This window comes from Synchiropus splendidus, chromosome 10 (assembly GCF_027744825.2).
Source record: "Synchiropus splendidus isolate RoL2022-P1 chromosome 10, RoL_Sspl_1.0, whole genome shotgun sequence".
Taxonomy (NCBI): domain Eukaryota; kingdom Metazoa; phylum Chordata; class Actinopteri; order Syngnathiformes; family Callionymidae; genus Synchiropus; species Synchiropus splendidus.
Window position 1 is genome coordinate 4260867 of NC_071343.1, and position 23598 is coordinate 4284464.

Sequence of the window (23598 nt, forward strand, 5' to 3'; positions counted from 1 at the left end):
GTGGGAACAGAGAAAGAGAGCTGTATTGTGTTGCCTTTATTTATGGAGGGTTCAGATGATCTCCTGGTCGAGCACAAACCTTGTTTTAGGTTTGGATTTGGCTTTGGACTTGACTTGTCCAGTTTAGAGAGGATTAGCAACATCACCATCTTGATGTACTCTGGCGTCTCGCAGTGCATTAAACTTTGGTGGCAAGTGTGAAGATCATATTTATGTATTTATGTCAAGGAATTCCATAACAAGTGTTCAAACTACAAGGATTTGTTCGCTCTTCCAACCCAACCTTGAAAGCCACAGGAATCTTTTTGGCGGGTGGAAAACCAGCGACAAGAGCAGTGGTATCACAAAGAGTCACAAAGAGCCACATTGTTTGACTGGGTTGCCGAACAGAGCCACATGCTACAAACATGTCAGGCTGTGAGGCTCACCTGAACAGATGGTCACGTGACTTAGCGGCAGTATAGCGGTTAAAGCACATGCCTGTGTGGTTTGTGTCCGGCGTATGTCTCTTGTGCATGTATTTTTTAAATTCCCTTTTAATTCCGAAATATCAAGCGGCGTAGATAGAAATGTCTTGGCCATTTATTTGACTTCTCTATTTTTGGACGTGGCTCATGCCACCAATAACGTGCCCTGGTGTATGAGTGTGAGCGACGCTGCAGACTGGAGCGTCTCGTCTTCACTGCACTGAATTCAACGGACTTCACCACCATCAACAGTGAACCACAGGTGAAACACATGCCAGACCTTCAGTTTGGGGAAGTGTCAAATGTGGAACTAAGTCATGTAACTCGCGTGGATCGTGGATCTGATGGTGGTCCAATTCTCACATCGGCATTGAATGTGCTCCTAGCCCCCCCCCCAGTTTATTGTTTATGTTTATGTTAAATGCAAGTCAAAGTTTTTGAACAACATTTTGACATACACCGGAATAGCTCAACAGCAACCTGACTAAAATCACAGCCAGTTTAGCGGCTCATTCGGTGAAGAGCCGCATGACACTGGGGAAAGAGCTGCAGGTTGGCCAGACCTGGACCAGAGCACAGTGGCAAACAAAACTCATATTTATTGAACCGTAACTGGCATTTCCATCAAAGGGAAACTAGCTACTGAAAGCTACTTTTAGCATAGTGCATCTCCATGGTTGGTGCCAAAACACTTCACACAAGAATGGCAACATTTGAGCACTGTCATGGAAAACAGAGCCCCGTGCCTTCAGTTTGACCTGCGTGCTTTAGATGAACAAAAGTATTGCACACATTTCAGGCAAACAGATGTTCCACAACAATAAGACAATGCAGCTCAATATAAACCCAGGAGTCCTGTGTAAACAATGGACGGTTGGCTGTAAAGAAACAATACCTAATTCCTTCCATTCATGTTTGACTCAGCTCAAATGGGCCATTTTTACATGTTGGTAATGGGTTTGTATGCGTTCCCTAATTGAAGATCGCCCATGTAAAACAATGTATTAGTCAGAAGTGCCTCAATAAAACGCATATGGATGGTAATTGGAGGACGGTGGCAGCGCTGCAGATGAGATGGAGTCATGATGGTAATGCCCGGGGAGGCTGCGGTAAATAGTGCTGATGCTCTCCTGCAGGATACTTAGCGGGAAAATACATTCATGCTTGATTAATCGACAAAAGGAGGGCATGAAATACCCGCCATCACAAACACGTCCTCAGCTGCGCTGAACAACGTGATGAGGCGGCGCTCGTCCAGCCGTCAGTTCAGCTTCAAGCGCTGGGTAAATACAGCAGGACGGAAAACGGAGTGCGTCTTCTCTGACAGCTCCATTTATCCCCTCAGCTTTTAACTTTCATTTACATGTTTGCTATTGTTCTGTACACCATTGTTCAGTCAGGTTTGCTACGTATCGACATTCAAAGGCAATTTCCTCACGTCAGGGATTTCTCTCTCGCCCTTCTTTCTTCCCCATTCTCTCCCTCTCTCTCTCTTGCTGTGTTATTAATGTGGGTTCTGTATATTTATAGCCGTATAAAGATTTGATGTCCTGTGTCATGACGGAACTTTCAGGTCAAAATGTCGGGCAGGAAGGCAGAATGGCGATGAGCAGAGTCACACCAAGCAAATAAATGGTGAAGGAAAAAGGAAAAGAGGTAAAAATCCAGGCAGATTTGGCGCAGATGAAACCCCTCTTTAACACGAGGTCAGTGTGAAAAAGTGTAGTTTAACTTTGTGAAATGTTAACGTCCCCTCTTAGACCAGATCAGTGAGTCAAATACAGTTGAATAAAAGGGCCACAATGACACGCTACTATGTCGCAAAGCTCAAAGATGAAAGCAAGTTTGTGTTTGCTTCCTGAATAAACGTCATAATCCATGAACTGACTGTAGAATTCCAAAGAAGAGACGCCATCATTGGTCAGACCTTCATTCTAAAGTGAAGATCGAGCGCGAATCGGAACCACTGTGAATCTCCTGACTGTTGGTCCGGGCTCCAGAGCCATCTGCGTGAGGATTTTCAGCCCCTTACCTTAAATATTTCAGCAGTTCTTGGTTGAATGGAAGGTGCTGAATTAGTAAAAGAGACGGAAGCCTCAACCTCCCCCAGCAATTAACACAACAGCAGGTTGCTGCGGCAGTAACCAGCGATGTTCAGCCGTCTGAGCGCGGCCTGCTTCTCGCTACATTAACTTAGCAGCTATTAAGCGCCTCGACGTATTCTTTCAAAACACGTTTCAGGCTGACCTGTGACGGTGAGCTCGGTGGTCCTCCGCACCAGAAAGCCTCCAAACTGTATCTCACAGGTGTAATTTCCAATATCGTCTTCTTTGACTTCCTGGAAGGACAGGATGTCTCGCTTCTGGATGACGCTCGCGCGCCACTGCTTCGGATGGCATTCCTGCGGACGGGAGTCAAAGAGAGGCAACGTTCATGAGTGAAACAATAGCAGGCACTCCATCCTATTATGAGGTTTTGTCACCGTCGTTCATCTTTTTAAAGGAGTGCGGGAAACACATGAACTTACGAAAGGTCGCTTTTGAATTTGTCTTTAATGGAGTAAGATGGCTGACTCCTGGACCCAGGAGAGCCAGCAGGAAGGACAAGGAGGATAAGAGCTTCACCGCTCTCGACATCACTGAGCACATTGTTGAGAGCGAAACATCCAGCGATCAGATCAAATCACAAGCACTAAAATGTGTCTTCCGTCATCACCACAACAGTTCAACAACATCTATATAATAGGAAGCTGTAATTCAAGAAACATTAACACATTTACATTTATTCATCTCAAATAGATCAATAAATCAATGTCTATTTATGAGGCACTTAACCAGAGTGAGACGCAGCTCAGCGTTCTGTTGCCATAGCAGAAGAAATACATATCTGAAGAGCCAACGGTCCTGAAGTCTCCTCACGACCAGCTTCCTACACCATGGAGGTGTCATCTCAAAGGAACTGACTCACAGGTCAGTGTGTCAGTTCCCCACGGTGTGAGACTTCAATGTCACAGTTATTTCCTGGCTTCAGTGTTCTTTCTTTCACTTGTGCAGCCTCAGAGGAAGAAGGTTGTGGGTTCGATTTCAGGAGGCAACTTTGGTTTGGAGGGACGCCGGGTCATTTGTGTCTCCCTTGTGCCACAGCTAAGTAGCGCCTCGCTATTAAAGGGAGGTTAGGGAATGTTTTTCTGTCTGTCTCAGTCTGACTGCAATGAGAAGAAGTTAGTGACCAGTTCACAGAGTAGCTTTAGGGGCACGGCTTTGGGGGAGAGTTGGGAGAATGAGGGTTAGAATTCAACCTGCAGCTTGCTCAGATGTTCACCTACTGTACCTTTAAGGGAAGAAGTCAGAGGTACCACATACCTCAACAGTGTGAGACACCACACTGTCTCACACCAAAACGTGACTTGGCCTCACTTGTCTCACCCAAATAGTCGCTGGTTTCCATCTACCAAAGCAACTTGCCTCCATATCTCAAGGTCATGTGGCCATGTGGTCAAAAGTAAGAGGTAAGTAAGAGGTTGAAGAGAAGTCTGCGACAAGCAGATTGTAGCCCTTTTCTTTAGGCTACTCTTCCATTTCCTCTTGCTGAGGTATTTTCTCACTGCATATATCACAGTTAAATCTGTGCTCTGAGTTTAATGTGACAATGTTGTGTAAAACAGTTTGCTTGTCGAGCTGAAGCTGCAACCGTGTCATCCTAAACATGTTGCATCCCTCAGTCCCGTATTGTAGCGCAACAGTTTGCCTCATGTAGTCGCACTTCAACATGAACCTTACATGTCAATCGGTTGCTTCTGTCGGACACGTTCACCTTCGTGAGCGAGTGACAGAGCCCGAGCCACCTTTTTCACTCCGAGTCAGAAGGGATTTACTGCCAACCCTTCGTGTGTATAAGACTGAAGAGAGCAAATAGTCTGGAAAGTGGAATAAACAAATCCATACGGTGGAATGACAGCCACATCCATAATCATTTTTATTTGATCAAGATTTATTGCACTGAACTGAATATCCTCAATTCGATCGCACTCGCCCAGGACAGCTATTGCTGTCTACCAAGTTTTCACTGCGTCGTGTTGGCGTAAGTGGGACCAGAGGATCTTCGGGGCCCTGGCAGAGAGCAGGACTGCTCCGCGGATTCCAGGCCACCATTGCTCCTGGCAACCTTCAGATTCAATCAACCTGGCGCTGTAGTGGTCTAAATAACTGGAGGTTTCAGGACTCCCAGTCATTACCTGCGCTGTAATTGAATTCTGGAAAAAAGCTAGAGGTCGAGCCCTGCCAGCTCATCTACCGCTGATCTGCCTGTGATTAGTCTGGCCTGAGTTCCTCACTGGGATGCACTGGTTGTCTGCGGGCTACTCCTGACCTGTGAAAGGCAAGAACCTCGGTGAGAGAGGAGGAGCTGCACGCTGAATAAAGATTGGGAGCCAGAGAAAGTGGAGCACAACCACTTGTTCCGCAGGGCAGAGAGTGACGTCGCACAATGCTTCGTGTCGACTGTCAAACCTGTGTTCCCTTCGACGTCCCCTCTCTTGCAAAGCCACTGTAACCGCATTAGAACCCAAACCATGTGCCGCACAAACATAATTTGCTTAAGTCATCTGGAACTAAAATGCAAGCCTTTTCTTCAAGATACACAGCCCAGAAATTTGACACAAGCCAACGGAGCATTTAACCTCATGCAAATTCAGAGCCAGTCACAACCTGGATTTCCCCCCCCCCCCCCGTGAGGACGAAAGCAGGCACAAAGACAAACACAAAACCATGCAAATGGGATGCAGATGTGCTCGCCCACACTCACCTTGTACCAGACAATGTCTGGTTCCTTGCCAGGTTCTATGTAGTCGTCGATGTTGGGACAGAGGATGTCTTTGCTCTTGCTGAGCTCTGCCTTCTCCGTTTGTCTCATGTTGGAGTTGTAACACATGCTTGTGTCGTTCTCAGCCACCGTCAGGGACATGGAGACCTTCATACAATACGTGGAGTTTCTGTGGGAAGAGCAGCGCGGAGGAATTAAATATTGCGTGATGACACTGCAGAAGTATCGACTGAGCTACAGGTGAAAATGAGAAATAACGATTTCCACTGGAAAGTCATCACTGACATGGCGTTAGCGGAGATAGCGGGTGATACACCGGGACGGATGTTGTGGCGCAACGTTCTTGTTAGATAGAAAGATTAGCTGGATTCAAAGACAGACAGACAGACAGACAGAGACAGAGAGACAGAGAGACAGAGATAGATAGATAGATAGATAGATAGATAGATAGATAGATAGATAGATAGATAGACAGATAGACAGATAGACAGATAGACAGATAGACAGATAGATAGACAGACAGACAGACAGACAGACAGACAGACAGACAGACAGACAGACAGACAGACAGACAGACAGACAGATGATTCATAGATAGATAGATAGATATAGAATGAATGATTGAAGGATAGACAGACAGAGAGACACACAGAGAGACAGAGAGACACACAGACAGATAGATGGATGGATAGATATAGGATGGATGGATGGATGGACAGAAGTATAGACAGATACTTTCAACTGCCCAAACAGCTTCCTGTCAAGGTCTTCAGACCACGTCTGACTAGGAGGAGGCCCTGAGTGTATCCAAGGTTTGTACTGGGAACAGTGGAGTCGGATGAAGTGTGACTTCCTTTGTCTAAGCACCACCTATAAATATCCTAAACTAGCATCAACAAATGTGACCCAAGCCGTGCTCTCAATTGAAATCTCTTCTCCTAATTTTGCGCCATTTTCTATGTCACTGACTCCACATTCCAAGGTCAAGGTCACAGCCGAGGAGAAGCAGCTTCAGGTCCGGTGTCATCACTAGAGCAGTGACGCCGAACCACTCTGGCATAATCGGCTGAGAAGTGGTCCGGCAAATCCCACGGTTCAACAGCAGCCTGGCTGAATATTTCACACCGATTTCAACCCTGCAACTTTGAAGCCAGGGCGGCTGGTTCCTGGCCGCGCTTTATTCTTGCCCAGAGTTCTGGTAACAAAGTCTTTCCACTGTAGTCGAATAGATTTGAATGTATTGGCGCACTCTCCTTTTCAGAGAATGATGGAGACAAGTCCTGTGAAGGCGCCTGCATGCAGCTTTCATGCCGTTCTTTTTACCCTCCTCCACTTCAGCCGCCACATCTGTTTAATGTTAGTGGGGTTAGCAATAATGACGCACTCAGCAGCTTCAGCAAGTCAATGATTCGCATTCAAGACAACCGTCCGATTTATGGGGGATCAAGCCGGCCGGAGAATGCTAATCAGACGGAAGACAAACCCGGAGAGGGAGGAAAAAAGCTGCTTGGTCATCACAAGGAGAAAGTCCTCTGGACCAGCAGAGCCCGCCCCCACCTCCTGGTCGCCTAGCAACCACCAAAACACTTCCCCTCTTGTGCACAAGGGCAGGGAGAGGTGAAAGATGCTCCTCACTCGCAGCTTATCCCTGTAGAAAACCAATAAAATCAAAAACAGGCTGTGTATTCTTCAGAAATGCAGCAATGATAAAGCAGTTATGAGTCTGAGGAAGTGACTGAACATCTGGCCGCTGTGTCGGTGAGAGCGCGCGGGAGCAGAGTCGCCGACAAAGACGTCTATTTGCACGTGTGTTTACCCGATGCTTGAAGTAATCCTACTGCTTTTCATCACGGCTTGAGGAGGGAAACACGCACAGCAGAGCCACAGTCCACAACAGGACGGGCTTGTCAATAAAGCTCCAGTTCGTAAAATCAATTACCAGCTGAACTACGTGCCAATAAGCAAATATTGAAATTGTTGAGGAGGTTAAACATGAAATGGTTTTATTTCTCCATGTGACTTCCTTTTAATGATCTGTGCTGATGTCTAATAAACCCAGAAAGAGCTTCTGAAAGAGTTAAAGTACAGAACAAACGCATGAGTCGTTATTTTGCCGACGAAACATCAAGAACTCTTGATCCACACGTCCTTCTAAATCTTCCCTCATTGACCTTCAGCTTCCGGTTAACTGACATCCACTTGTCACTGGGGTCCTGCAAGGTTCTATCCTTGGTCCTCTGCCTTTCTTCTCATGTCCTCGCTCATATAGCCTCCTCTTTCAGAGCAACACCATGGACGGCTAGTATCTTTTCAGGATGTTTATACACCGTCTGAAAAAAGATTTTTATCCTCCGCATTACGACCACAATAACTGTGAAACCAGGGTGAACTGGAGAATCAAGAGCCGAGACCTTGCGTTGCATTTTACCAGGCCTTTCCTTTCCATATTAAAGCCTCAAATAAAACCAATAGACAAACATCGGAGTGTGACCTCCCAGCATGACTATCAGTTGGACTACTGCGCACAATCCTGTCGACTGTCAAACCTGTGTTCCCTTCGACTTCCTCTCTCTTGCAAAGCCACTGTAACCGCATTGAAACCCAAACCATGTGCCACACAAACATAATTTGCTTAAGTCATCCGGAACTAAAATGCGAACTTTTCTCTTCTTCAAGATACACAGCCCAGAAATTTGACACAAACCAACGAAGCATTTAACCTCATGCAAATTCAGAGCCAGTCACAACCTGGATTTCCCTCCGTGTGAGGACGAAAGCACGCACAAAGACAAACACAAAACCCCCCTGCTGGCAGTTCCACATTAGAACGGAGTAGAAAGTACTGTTAAGAAAAGAAATGAGTGTGTGAAAGTAACGTAAACCTGGAAATTTTTCAGCATGAACAATACGTCCACATCAAGCCATGTAGTGCCTGACTTACTCTGTCATTTACCAAAGGTATATACACAAAAAAGTGGCTTTATGGTTAATGGTAAACCGAGATCTGCCATTTTTGAGCCTTATTGGTCCACATCTCTATCTGCCTCTGTCATATCGGTCCCTGCCGATATTTGTCCAATCACTCTTGTCTTAAGGGTTTAGCCTGCCGCTCATTTATTTCATGTTTATGTTAACGCATGTTTTCATCGGTGATGGATTCATTTCTACCTTTCTCCCTTAATCTGTCGGTGAGGCCGCCGACAGCATTACACAAAAGTTATTGAACCGTTTTTGCAAGTTAGTCAGATACATTTCAGCGCAGAATATCGGCCTGATATATTGGTTATCGGCTTTCATAAGCCACCAGATATGAAAACATGTAAATATGTAATATAAAATGTAATATGTAATACGAAAAAACAAATAAAAATACAACATCCACGCCGCTTCTGTGTTCAGAAGTATTTCACGCTCACAGACTTTGCCGGACCTTACGATCCTCCTCACTACTTCCACCCCTTAAACACAGTGTGCGGTAGAATCACAGCCGGAATTTAATAACAGCCGAATTAATGCCTCATCTATCTGAGGGTTTGATAAATAATTCAACAGTTATGACTCATGCATGCAGCCTCAGAATTTCAGACATGCAATTGACATCCCACTTGACAATTTAATAGCCATTGCCAGACATTGGGAACTTATGTTGCGAAACATGTGTCTCGTTCTGGCCTGAGTGACCAGACGTGGTCATCCACTTGGTCGGGCAAATAAAGCGCCATGCGTGTGCTCCCTTTCGCCGCTTCATTTCATTACATTTACTGCTTGCCAGATGCTCCCATTCACTGTAAATGACGGGGGTTCATATGATCTACTCAGGTTATGGAAGCGATAAGGGAGTCACCTCACCCACATAAACACCACTGACCCCCTGCGCCCATAAAACACAGTGGCCCACACACACACACACACACTAACGCTATGAAGACAAATGTGGCCACATGAAGCTGTGGAGGTGAGCGGGACGTAGAAGAACCTGTGGGGAATTGAAAAGATACCCAACATTTGTTCAACATATAAGATAAATAAAAGGCTATCGCGCCGACAATGTCCTTCTGACCTTCTCTAAAAGGAGTGCATGCACACAGTCGACTTCTCAAATGTCGACACACACACATGAATTCACAAGTCCTCGCCCCCCCCACTGGTGAGGAGAGATGAGTATAAATATCCTCGGTACAGTGAGAGATGATGGTGGATCTAGTGTTGCATATTCACAGCAGCAGGTGTCAGTGTTGGGGGTCTGACTGACAGACAGCCAGGGGTCAGCCACGATCCGTGACGTCGCTCACGTCACGTTGCCATTTCAGACATCAGTCTGCAGCTCACGTACGCCGCGGTTCTCCTCGCGTTATTATCCCACGTGCCAGATAATATCATCAAGGGGAAGGAAGCAAACATGGCTTCACACACTTTGGAACACAGACTCATTAGTGGAATTATTACACCATTTGTCAGATGGAACTGAAGTAGGTGTGTGTGTGTGTGTGTATAGCAAGGAGAGCGGGCGCATTTCTGCAGCCCAAGTTTCCATCAGGCGGCGATGAAACAAGTGAAGCTGAGGACATTGAAGCTCAATAACCATGATCTCCGACATCGCACAGGGATGCTGAAGAGGAACACGGCATCACCTGAAGGCATGTTGGTCAAGTCCGGTCGCCAGGCTCTTATTTTGAAGAGGTGAAGAGGGAAAGAACTAAACAAATCAATTCCCGTCAAAATAAGAGAAAAACCTACCAAATTAAATTTAGCACAGTACTAGCACAGTACGTACAAACTTCATCGGAAAAAACATTATTTTGTCTCATTGTTGCATGCTCTTATTTTGAAAGACCATATTCCTTTTTGTTCCTCATTTACCTGAGACTAAGAGGGGGCTGGTTCGATCCCTGCTCCAGACATGATTGTTGTGTCAAGACACGTTACACAAAACCAACTGCCGTCAGTGTGTGAATGAATCACAACTACGTGACAATCGCAACCCGACAACGTCAAAACCCTTTCATAAGTGCACATCAAAGGACACCAACCCTTCACACCACATTTTGATAAATGAAAATTCTAATCTAAAGTTTCAACTCAGCATTTAACACCACACAAGTGTTCACAACATGCATTGATTAGAACAATAACAATTGTAAAATGTATATTTATTCTTAACGACTCATCTTCAAAGTAGTGAGAGACGAGTCGACGATCAAAATAATCGTTACTCGCAGCCCTACTTTAAACCCTTGAATCTTTGAACTGCAGCAGTGCTTCTCAACTGGGAGTCCCAGCATTGACCCTAAATGCTGACAGTGGAACAAGGACAGTTGCATTTGCTGCCTCACTGACTTGCCCTTACTCTGTGTGTCGTGCAGACAAGTTCGCCGCCTTACTTTCCTGCTGGGCTCCTTACGAAACCAGTGGCTTGTCCGGGAACTGCTCTCTCCGAGTGTTAGCTTTTGTATGTTTTTAAATTATTCTGATTTTCTAGTAGAAGCCATTCAATTCCAGGCTGGAGCCTCCTGAGCAGAACAGCTTGTGTTCCTCTGGCCTGCAAGGCATCTCAGTGAAGGGTCCTCGAGCTGCACCAACTGCTCTTCTGAGGAGAGAATTGACCCCAGCTCAGAAGCAAACCCCTCACTCCTAATGATTAGAGGAACTTCCTGAATGTCACCGCCAAAATAAAGGCTTAAAATACGAAGGAAGGCGTGATATCTTGTTGGAGGAAACTCTCTGGGAAACGTTTGTGCAGGGCGAGTCCTACAGAGTGCAGTAATGGAATGATGCTCAGCCTCGTGTATCACAAACATCCCTGCCCTCCCTCCTTCCCCTCCCCCTGGTCACACTCCATGGACTCTGCAAGCTTCCTTCTGAGGCCCTTAACAGAGCTTATTAGAAAGCTCACAAATGGCGGAGTTGCAATGAGCCATTGGAAGACGGATGTTGTCCGGCACAAAGGTTAATAAGTTAGCGCGCCGTGACGCTCACAAACTGAAAATGATGATGATGTTTTGTTATGATAGCTCAACCACTCACTTAATTTGGAGTCAAATGAAGCGCCGCGTTAGTTCAAGCGCAGGACCAAAGTCTCACTTGTGCTGGGTGAGTGCCATCGGCTTTGCTAATATGCTCCACCACCATTAGCTTCTTCACAGCTGTTTGGCTTCTCACTTCTAATGTATTGGTTCTTTACAAACAATTACTGCTGCCCCAGTATCAGGAACGTTCCAGCATGATGCCTCGTCTTTCTCTTTCTCCACCCGGGTCAGACCTGTCTACCTCTTCCTGTCTTCCTTTGTCACACAAATGAACATCAACAGATGTCTTCCTCTCCTTCTTTCACCTGGTACTTCCACGTATAACATTCCTGTCTCTCCTCTCCACAGTTATAATCTTGTCTTTCCTAGAGCACTTCCTGTCTTTGTGTCAGAGCTTCTGTCTCTAAACCACACATCGTGGAGGACCTCACCACTGTCCTAAAGAGGCTGTCCTTCACGTGTCTCCACCGTGCCTCCACTCTCCTCTTCACCCATTTTAATTGTTGTCCATCACTGTCGGACTGAGCCCAAATGCTTGAGCTCATTTGTCTGAACGTGCCATTACAGATCACTATATCATCAGCAAACATCATAGTCCAAGTATACTCCTCTTTCTTTTTTATAAAAAAACTCATTGATCTCAATACTGTACAACCACACAACTACCCAGCTCTCAACTATGAAGTGAAGACTCCGCACCTCTGTTCACAATGTCTGTCTACTTGTTCCTGGTATCTCTGGCTCCAACATTCCTGGTCCTCAACTGTCTCTCCTCTCTACATGTCCACTCCATGCAGCCTGCCGAACTTGACTCCTGACTTTAGCAGCGGCCCTGACCTTGTCATTTCCAGTCTTCATCTCTGACTCCTGAGTCTCTACATAGACATCATGGCAGTAACCACTACAGTACTACAACGGCTTCTTCTCAAGCTCGATGCCACTCAGACATCAAGCCTGTCTCCGTCCCTCCTGCACTTTCTTCATCACCTCCCAACATCATCGTCAAACTTCAGTATCACCAGTTACTGTTGTGTTGCAAATGCAGTCTCTGCTGTCCTTCTAAATCTGTCTCCACAAAAGAAACGTTGCTCTGCGGGCAGGGGTTAAAGGTCAAGCATGAACACGTCAACAGGCTTTTCTGGATGAAGAAACAAACAGAAGTGAAACCATTAAATCTGAGCCTTGTTTGCGGCCGTCAAAAACGCAACTGTGTTAAACGCCTGCAGGCGAGTAAACTTCAAAACACATCTTAAATAAATGAATAAATGAAAGCACAAAATTGATTGCAAAGGGGCTTAAATAATGAATGAATTGCCGTCAGAGTTTTCTAATGGGAAGCGGAATCATGTTGAAATATCACATCAATCATGGGCTGCTTGCTGAAACAAGGATTCCACAGAGAATCACACGAAGAGACATAGAACTAGCCTTGTTCAATGAGGAAAACGCTTGTGTTGCCACATGAAAATAAACAAAGTGTCTGCAAAGATAGTTCTGGAAACAAATTCTGCACCACTCGCACACGGCGTTGCTCTCCATCTTACCTCAGGACGCAGGAGTAGAGTCCCACATCCTGCAGGTCGGCGGGTCTGAACCATATGGCGTCCTCCTCTTTGCTCATGCGCGCACCATCGAAGGAGATGGGCTCCTCGAAATCGCTGTGGCCCAGACCCGAGCTCCTGTACCACATGAGGCTGAGGCCCACGCTCTGAGCCTGGCTGTAGTTGGCCCGGATGTAGCCGTAGAACAGGGCGCACTTCAGCCGCACCGGCTCTCCTTGCAGCACGCGGTACTTCAGGTAGTCCACCGACCAGTCGGTGCAGCCATCCACTGGAACAGACAAGCAACAGACGTTCATGAGCTCAACAGCTGAGAAAACACTTACTACTAGAGATGGGTAGATGAGGTGTCATGAAACCGTGTCCTGAGTTTCAGAGGCCACCAGAGGGCGCTGTCTGCTGTGAAATGTTTGGAGTTGAACTAATTCAGTGACGCCTCACATTGTTTCTAAACCAAGAGCGCCATCTAGTGGCCTCTGAAAATCAGGATGTGTTTCATCAACCCTGCAGCACTCTTTCACGATACCATCACCAGTTATTATACATGTTATTATTGTGCGTTTCAAGTGTATCACTGTGACCATCCAGGAGCTAACAGTGCAAAGGATTATGGGAGCGGGTGATTGGTGACTTTACTGTCAAATAGCTTCAACTCCGATGTTGTTTTCTTCCCATTTTGGAGCTTAAGATGAGACTTGGAGAGTACCTTCATGGAATAACTCAATGTTGGTTGAGTGCATATGTGATATATAATGTAGTATAGCTCCAGTGACTTGGTGGTGAGCAAATACGATCTTCGTACCCGTCGCAACGTGAGCACCCTTGGTGAAATGATGGCACGTACACGTAGAGAACTTCATGTGTATAAATGAGTATACTTGTGTACTTTCGAAATTGAAAGTAAACTGCCAGTATATGGTCTGTAGTAGTGATGGTGTCGTGAAACACCATTGCAGGGTTGATGAAACAGTGTCCTCATTTTCAGAGGCCACTAGATGGGGCTCTTGGTTGAGAGCTGATGTGAGGTTCCATTGAATTACTTCAAGTCAAGTTTAAGTGCAAACATTTTACAGCAGACAGCGCCATCTGGTGGCCTCAGAAAATCAGGACACTGTTTCATGAAACTTCATTTGTCATTTGTCTGTAGTATCCTTGGTGTGGTAATACTCAAATGCACTAAATAAAAAGCTCATTATTTTTCTTTTTGCAAAGTTCTGAGACGGTCATTTAGCGCAGTGAGTTAACTAGCTAACAGCTATATCAATGTATTTGGTGACCAAATGCATCATGCATTGCTTTGAATCGACATGAACTGTGTTCAGGAATGACAGCACAGGCGGAAAAGATTTTCATTTTGGGTTAATACACCGCCATTAAAAGCGGACCTTTGCGGCCACTGTAAATAATACATTTCAACAGTGTTTTCCAGCATTATTTGATACGCTTCGCGACTCTCGCTACCTTGGGGTTGGATTCACTTCAGTGCCAGCGAGACCACTGAGGAGACAGCTCAGACTCTCCCCTGCAATCTCCCAACATGCAGCCTCTGTGACATTTGGGAATGAGTTGGAAAATATCTCCATAAATGATGTCATACTCCATCAAGTACCGCCGATGAACTGGCGGGCCGGGGGAGCGCGAGCGGCTTTATCTTTAACAGAGAATGGAGTCTACGGCGCGGCGTGCTCCTTGTCTTGACAGTGCCATGAACAGATGCAGCTTTTCTCCTTGGGCTTTTTTTTCACGCTCAATCGGAGTCCAGATCTATTTTCTACATAATGCATGCCGCTGTTCACCCGGGCTGGACGAGGTTAGCCGGCCTCAGAAGGTAAAAGGCTTCATTTCGCAGATAAGATTACAAGGTTTCCAGAAGTGGTGTATAGCAGAGGGCATCAAGGGCATCGGAAACAATAATGCATTGTCCTCTGACATTTAGGGAAGAGCGCTCCCTCGCTCCCCTGCTGAAATCCTCTGTTGACTGGAGGCTGCTATTAGTCTCTGACCACTTAGCTTCCTTTTGTTGATCCAGCAGGTGTGTTTGGTGGGAGTACACGTGTAGTCAGACGGGATGAGCCAGATAGAGAGTGCGCTGAGATAAAGTAATAAGAACCCTGCGGTGCGCCAGTCTGTGAGTGATACAGAGCCGCACAGGGAGAAGCTTTGCTTGTAATTAATACTTTTAATTACCCTGGAAGTCCTGTGTGCGCGCGCGCGCGTGTGTGTGTGTGTCTCGGTGTGTGTGTGTGTCTCGGTGTGTGTGTGTGTCTCGGTGTGTGTGTGTGTGTGTGTGTGTGTGTGCAGAGGTGCCGAGTGTGCACTGCCTGTACGGACGCTCGGTGTGTTAATGTGCACCTTGCCACAAATGTACGTGGAAATGCTACATGTTTGAATAGGACGGAGGGAAGGGGGGCGGGGCTTGTGCGGCGAAGCGGGAAAGACGACCGAAGTGTCACCTGATGTCAAGATTGTGAAGAAGGCAGAGATTCTCCCTTGTTAGCTTCATGTGGCGTAATATATATTGACGCTAGGAAAGTGGACTTTTGCGTCCTACACTGACGCCAAAGGCAGCCTTCCGCGTTGCATGTTGATGCATAGGTGTTCGGAATCTCGCTTCACTGAATTAAGTTGGATGTCACCTGCTATGGATAAAGTCATATGTGGCTGTGCTCTTTATAGAGCGATTGAGACGTTGCAAGTACAATGTAAGGAGCGCCATCCCAACAAGTCAGGATATGTCGTGTCAGGCGGAACGTGTGCTTCAGTTGAAGGTCAACATGCAACGCAGAAGGCGTCAGTTTAGGACCCAATGTCCACTTTCCTAACACCATGGAACGGGGGGGTTGGGTTGCCTCCGAGTCACACCGATGGGTGCGCTCTAGTCAGAACTAGGAAATTCCCAGTTATACGCACTGGTGATAGGATTTCCATTCCAGAAAGTGTGCGCTCCAAGATGGCTTCCCTGAAGGTAAACAGGAAGTAGAAGTTTTGAAGCAAGGAAATACGCAGACAACACATTTCGCGAATATGTGCTTCCTCTTCCTCCAACCGTATTTCTAGTTGGAAAGCAGGCATTCCTGTGACGGACTCCTTTATCTTGTGTTCAGACTGCACACTTCAGTCACGCCGTCTTCTCTACATGAATAAGCGCTCACGCGATTTAACCCGCTGTCGAGTGGCCGAGGACGACGCCACTCCAGCAGATGTAAACACGCCATCGAGTCGATTCCCTTCTCACAGTGCGCCCGACGGGACTCGTCTAATGCCAAGGCCATTAGTCAGAGGGCACCATATTTATGTTTAAAACCTAAAATGTTTTCTTCAACTCAATTAGAGGCTGACATTTCACATGTCCCCATGCTGCGCTGGATAATCAATGCTTCCAGCTGGAGGACTACTGCAGTGGCCACCTCTCACTCTCCGCTGACAGCACACACACACAGACAGGCAGGCAGGCGCTAACTATCTCAATATCGCTGCTGCACCGCAGGGACTTCACAACTTTTCTGATGATTCTGTTTAAATCTACTCCGAGACAATGAGGTGAGGAACTTTCCTGTGCGGACACATTCCCACAAGCTGTCACACTGACACGTCTGCTTTTTTACCTCCTAATTCTCTCTGCAGTACTTATTTTACTGCTGATGCCCCGACACTGTCACATCACAGGCACCGAGGGCAAACCGGAGGAAGGGTGTGAAGAATATTTGTTCAGGATATACCTGGACCTGACGGGGAGGATTGCTCGGCGGAATGATGAAACCAACACTCGAGTCTTTTTTTTCTTTCTCCCAAATACTAAGTCATGTAGTACGCATGATAATAACAGTATTCTTATAGAAAAGACAAACATCCACAAAAAGAGGCTTCACTTTTCAGAACACAGAAGCACAAATCATGTGCTTTAATATCATCAAACATCCATTCAACTTAGGGCTGCGACTCACCATTACTTTGATCCTGAACTTGTCCACAACTACCTCCAGACATAACAAACAAACACACCAACATGACTGGAGTGTTGTAAATACAACATAAAAGAATATAAAAAATAAATAATAAAAATGTTCAGTAATTCCAGTAAAGACTGTAGTGTGTTAAATGCAGTTTTGAAACTATAATTTAATTTTAGTTGCTTTAAATGTGGCGCAAAGGGTATGTGTCCTTTGATGCGTCCTTTGATGTGAACGTTTTGGCTTATGATGGATTTCTCCTCTTTTTACGGATTGAGTTAGGACACCACAACTAACCCACTACTGAACCCGTCGGCTACTACTTTAGTGTATGAATGGGATACTTTAATTGGTACTTACCAAATTCAGTTGATCCTACCGAGTACCGTTTAGCACATTAGCATTTAACAGCAAAACTTTTTACAGACATTCTGCAGTGTGGGCTTTGTAGTTTTCTGTATACACGCTATATTTGAGGACCCAAACGCATCCATAAATTCAGTTTTTATAGAGAGCGCAGTGTCACCGGCACCGGACAAAACAAGGGATCAGCTTAGCTTGACATCATGTTGGAGCTACAGTGACGACGCAGTCATCTTGGTCGGCTCCAGATAAACATGTCTGTCGTATGATTGAACTAGCACTTGCGATCATTATATGCTCTGTGACTCTCTTCACTCGACTCTTTTGTCAGACGGCCGATGGGTGTCACAGCGCAGCCACTGCATTTGTGGTTACAGAAATATTGCACTTCACTCCTGAGAGTTTAATGTGAGTATTATTGAAAAAAAAAAGAAAAAGTTGTGTTCAGGGTTGCCATGTTGGCGAAATGTGTGAACTGACCCTGAAACAAATCTATGGTGACATTATATATTGTTAAAGTTTATAGATTGAGAAATAAATATGTTAATTTTAAGACATTTTTTTTTTTGTAAATATTTACATACATTACCATATAAACACACATTAAAGTACTGAAAATTACTACCGTTGAGTTCCGCTTCTGTTGCACCGTAACGTTCAAATGTGAACGGTGCCGTATTTAAAACGTTTTATTTTCACTCACACGAGAAGGGAACATGTTCCCCACCGCACTCCTATCATGGGTTCTGGTTCCAAGTGAAAGAGCCTGGTCTCCTCTTCTTGCACGTCTCCTCCCCCACAACTACCTGCTCCTCTAATGAGGAGTAATTATCAGATGTTCAGTGGGCGGCAAGGTTCTCACAGGCCAGGAAGCTTGCCGACGATCTATATGCAGATACAAAATCCACGTCGCTGTCTGTCTCCGTCACTCGCATTTCTACATATATACGCCCACGCCTCACTTCCAGCATGGCTCTGAAACGGCGAAGAGAGCTGAAGAGGCAGGAGAGGAATAAAGAACCTGCTCAGAAACCCACCAATCTTACTGAACAGAACCTGACTGAGAGCCACTCGAAGCAGCCGCGAGAATTTAGACTGAACCTGGAGCTGAGGTGTAAAAATTTAGGGGAGGTCAGGAAACGTTCTTACAGTGAGTCACACTTCATCTACACCATCTGACGCTGTCCAACGACTTCAGGTCTGTCTGTGTTGAGAATCTTCTCAATCACTTTAGGGTTGAGTCAGAGAGAGGAGGAGGATTTAGACTCATTGTAAATGCATTTAAATGCTTTCCTTCATGAGTAGGGGGCCGTCTGTGGGACTGGTTAAAACGCTGTCGCTACAGATATCTGTCATGTTGCAAGGCTTTCTTCAAAACAAGCTCACGTAAAGAGACAACTGCCGACGAACAACAATAAATCTCGCCATTATAGAGACATTTCTTCTGAAAACAAAGCGACAAATGCACAGTAAAAAAAAAAAAAATAGTCAGCTCACATTGACTTTTAAATGAGGTGTCGACACGTTCAGTAGTCGACTTGTCATCGTTCTCTTAGCACAATCCGCAGTAAAGGGAGAAATGGCGACCTGACCATCGCGACCCAAAACACGCAAAGTATGGGACTGTTTCACAGAGGATACTTGCTATTTACATTTACTTCCAATGTGTTTACAACACTACCTCCAGACGTGTTGCCGTGTTTGTCAACTCGAACACGTCATACGCCAACAAATCATGAAAGCAGCCGGTGACTAGTCGACTATCAAAACGATTGCTAGTTGCAGCCCGAGATCAAAGCGACTTGGACGACCTTTCACCGAAGCATTTTAACATGCTACGTTTTGACTCAAATAACAGCGGCACATTGTAGGATTCAGTTCACTCTGGTTCAGTTCTGGCAGGTGGTTACATTACAAGTGGTCTGAGATGAAATGTCATGGTCTGGATCCACACACGATCCGTAATGCTCTGCAACAACACAAGTTTTAGGCCATCCATCCAACCATCCTCAACTGCTTATCTGTTGCCAGGTCGCTGGGGGGGCAACTTCGAAAGGTTGTGCCAAACTGACTCTTCTGAACGCGGAGGAGCTTTACTCCGAGTCTCTCCTGAGTGACAGAGCTCCTCACCCTGTCTCTAAGGGAGACGCCCGCCACCCGTCGGAGAAAACTCATTTCAGCCGCTTGTATCTCTCATTCTTTCGGTCATGACCCACAGTTCAGGTGAGGGTCGGGCGTTGACTCAGGGCGGCCAAGTCATTTTGAGTATTATACAGTAGAGACAGTCACTTGCTATATTACAATGTAATACCTTTCTTTTCGCCCTCTTTGTGATGCATTTATGGCAAGAGCAAAATAAGAGCACGTGGCGACTTGGTGTGCATAAAATGAGTCACCATTAAGTTGCTCAGGCTATTTTTTTGTTTTTTAGCTGAAGCTTGTACGCAAATGTTCAAAACTCCTGAAGAGTTCTTCAAGGAGATTATTCATTTTTCCAGCTCTTTTGTGCGTCAGTCATTTTTCGGTTCCATTCAAGCCCTATTTTGTCGATCCACACTTCACTAGAATTCAGCAGCTGAAACGTTGCTTGCCCCCACCCTCTGCTTCAGCGTCCCAAAAGCCTCTGCGGATCCAAAACTGGTGCCAGCAGAACAACGCTAATGATATTTAAATTTCCAAACTGAAGTCAATGAGACCGTCTTCTGCTGGCGGAGTGAAACCAGGTCACGCAGCCTCCGGCTGAACCAGACCTCAGAGGAGCGGATGGCCAGCTCAAAAGCAAGCCGTCCATTTTGGGGGCGGTGGGGTTCTTCTTTGAGTCGTGGCCGACACAAAGGCTTGTTTACTCATCTGTCAGTTCCTTCATTATCACTTCCTTATCACCCCTGCCGTGGCGTTCCTGCAGCAAATTTGATTCCGGCTTCAAAGCGCCGAGCCTGCAACCACGCTCACACATCCACTCTGTGGCTTCTCACTGAGCTGAATGGATTATCATGGACGAACGTGTGATAGCTACAGTTTACAGCTGCAGACAGAATTAGGAAACTTATCGCTGCTTTGTTTCAAAACACAGTTTCACGGCCACAATCTATATTTGTTTTCAATTCAATCGCTGCAGCCAGGCGTCTCAGCTCGCTGCTGTTCTTAGAAAGATCCACGCTCTACTCCACGTCTCTTACGACTTAACTCTTTAAACCCAGTTATACAGGAAGAACGACTGAAATGTTTATTATTTATCGGCCCAACATGGCATGCCGAACTAACACCTCCCAGTGTCTTTGCCTTTTCCCTGGTAAACTGTTGGTATGTGCAAAAAAACACCTCCTGTAAGTTAGTATTTAAAAAACAGGCAGGACGACAGGAAACAGACGCAACACTATGATCCCAAGTGCGTTATAAAATGTTCAACCATCAACCAAATGTCACTTGGACGACACAAAAAAGGCTCAGTTCCATCCATAATGTGATTAACCTAAGATGTTTTTCAAACAGATGCACAATGATACGCGCCTTTTGCGGCATCTGAAATATCATCAACAGCCAGCGGGTGGCAGTAGCGTGCCAGAACTGGCTCACACAACCCACACAGTAAACAACGAAGAAAGTCAGTGGAACTTGCGATGTAGCTCTCCCCACACTTTATTATCGAATACTAGGACTGCAGTGAACGATCGGCCGGCCCATTTATCGGCCGGCCGATAAGGCCATTTATGATGTCATCATGACCGTCCATTAAATTTAAAGTATAAACTAATATTTATCATTTATTTACTTTAAGAAGACTATTTATATTTATATGCGAGGAGAAATGTTGTTACTCTTCCAAATCGCGTTGTAAAAATGGCAAAGAGCGCTACCAAGACGCTAGCGAACAAATGCTAACCGGTGCTAGCCGTGGGCAAAACCAATGCTAATGGAGTTGATTATTTTGGAGGAGCAGAGGACCTCATTGAGGACCGGACGTGGGCAGCTAATAGCGCACATGGACCCCAGATACAGATTCCCCGGAGTACGGAATACTTCAAAGTCATCTTGGACTCAAATGTTCATTTAGAAGTTTAATGACGAGTCAAATGAGTTCATCTCTTTTCCAGTCGAGACACTGCTGATCACAAAACCTTCCTGGCAGAGGTCGAGCTTATAGCTGGAGAAATTGGGAACCCCGATTTTTACAGCAGGGCGCCCTAAATGTCCGATTAGAAGCTGTAAATAGCGCTAATCGTAGCGCCATCGTACTGGTTCCCGTGAATAGGACGTTTCTCCCCGGCAATTCTGCTGAATCACATCGAAATTCACACATTCTCTCGCCTCCGTGGACACACAGTTTTGCGATTGTGGCCGCCATATTTGTTTACGAGGCAAAATCTCGTGGTCATCCACATCTCGCTGTCGGCAAAACTGGCCCCGCAAAATCAGGAAATAACTGTTTCATGATAGTGTTAAGTCATTGTTTTTACATGAAACATTGCATCATTTTCCTCCAGAGAAAACAATAAATGTAAAGAGTTAGGAGAAGAAGATATGTTTAAAAAAAGGGAAATATATTGAAAAAAAAGGAAAAAAGTTGTACATTAGTGTAAATAAAAATGAAAAATAAACAAAATAACTACATTATGTAGGCCAGGAAAGAAGCACCTAATAACCTCATGTCGGCCCCGAGTCACTGCAATAGCGAGAGAGTTAGTGTCTTAAAATCCAGTCGACAAATCAGCTTTAGTCATAGCAAGAAAGCAGCACCTGAAAAATGAACCACTCCAGTGTGTTTCTGCTGTGGACCATAGTCAAACTTCACATCTTTCTTTTTAATCTGGGAGCAGCGTCACTCCAGATTCTCAGTTCGGAGCTTCATCGACAGTTCACCGCGGCTCATTTAAATGCAAATGTGGACCAATAGTGATCATTTTCTTCCAAAGCTGTCTGTCAGGGAACACGGCGTGGCGGGACAGAAGAAAAGAACCCAACTCTGTCTCACTGGATTATTCCAATCATGAATGAAACAAATAGAAAGAATGAATTTGCATCGATAATTTCTCGGCGGCAGCAGATTTCTTTAATCGTCCGAAACAATAACGAGAAGCTAATCTGTTCCGCGACTCCAGTCAAACTGCTATCAGTCAATACTTGTGTTTACCGCTGTCCGTTACAAGCCCAAATCCTGCTCTCATTTGTTCTGATTCATCGTGTGTTAAAAGCCAGGCTGATCATCAGTGACTTTCAAAAGTCGGAATGAATCAAAGAAGCTTCTTCTGGTGAGAAGAAAACACGCAAAACGATTAGTTCCAATAAATTCCGGGCTTTAATGGGACATGGAACATTGCAGCCGCCGACCTCCTCTGCAAACAAAAGGACAGACAGGAGTGACGGGATGTGATGCGCGGGCTGCGTTTTAAAATGAGCGGAGCAGAATGTCTCGCTGCCACCCAACGGCCCACCAACACCTTCCCGGCTCAGCGGCTCGCGCCAAAACTGGAATATGTCTCCACCGCTGGTGAGAGCTGCTGCCTGGAACTGGGCGAGAGAACGCAGCACCTCTGCTTCACTGCCAGTGTTAAATGTCAGAAGGAAACAAGGCTAACTTTCCTTTATGTTTCAACTCAAATTTGGTTCCTTTCACCCAAAATTCGGTGCCCAGTTTTGGTGTTTACAGCGGTGGAAAGGGGTCAACAAACCATCAGAATCATGCGACTCCCGGAAATACATAAAATATATAGATAAAATATAAGAGTCACAGGCTTATTTTTTCAGGTTTCTTCCCGTTGTAGAGATAAATACAGGGGTTGAGCGATTACTTCCCTTTGGTTCTTTGTTTTAAATATAACTTTTCAAGCTGTTTTTAAACTTCTCCATTTCTCCAGCTTTTTTTTTTACTGGTATGATCTTTTGACCAATAATTTCAATTGGAAAAAAAGATACCACTTTCATAGAAATGACTCTAAAAACAAAACGCACATAAAATAAACTTATGTAAAATCAATTACACGTTACTTTAATAGTCCTTCAATTCATATCCTTATTTTTAGTATTTTGAAGTATTACTCGGTATACTAGTATTTTCAATATATATTTTGTCCTTTATTTTCATCATGCCTCTTGTACCTTGCATTAATGTGATGTAAAGGGTCTTCAGTGCGAGTGGTTGTCCTTCCCTAAGTGCCCGCAGGCCTGTCCAGGGAGTCTTCTCTCTTTCGCACATTCTCCCTTGGTGAGGCAGGCAAAGGCTGCAAAGTATTAAAGTGACCTTCAAGGTTTTCTAAAGGACACGGGGGGTACAGAAATCACTCAAGTCTCAAAACAGAAGAAGTGTTGTCGTCGAGAGCAGAGGATTCTGAGAGCAAGTCCTGGAGTTCGAGGGCCGGAGACCAAGAGCAAACTGAATACAGACGCACAAGTCTACAGAATAAAACATTTATTT

At 45.4% G+C, this 23598-nt stretch overlaps 1 protein-coding gene across 4 annotated transcripts in view; it reads right to left on the reverse strand.

Moving 5' to 3' along the window:
- Positions 1-23598, reverse strand: part of il1rapl1a (interleukin 1 receptor accessory protein-like 1a) — a 196137-nt gene that overhangs the window by 94556 nt on the left and 77983 nt on the right. For all 4 annotated transcript variants that reach the window (XM_053877231.1, XM_053877229.1, XM_053877230.1 and 1 more), the window contains exons 3-5: positions 12859-13144; positions 5271-5457; positions 2715-2868 (exon numbers count right to left, since the gene is read on the reverse strand). In XM_053877231.1, coding sequence (XP_053733206.1) covers positions 2715-2868; positions 5271-5457; positions 12859-13144 — 627 coding nt within the window. The remainder of the gene's footprint in view (positions 1-2714; positions 2869-5270; positions 5458-12858; positions 13145-23598) is intronic.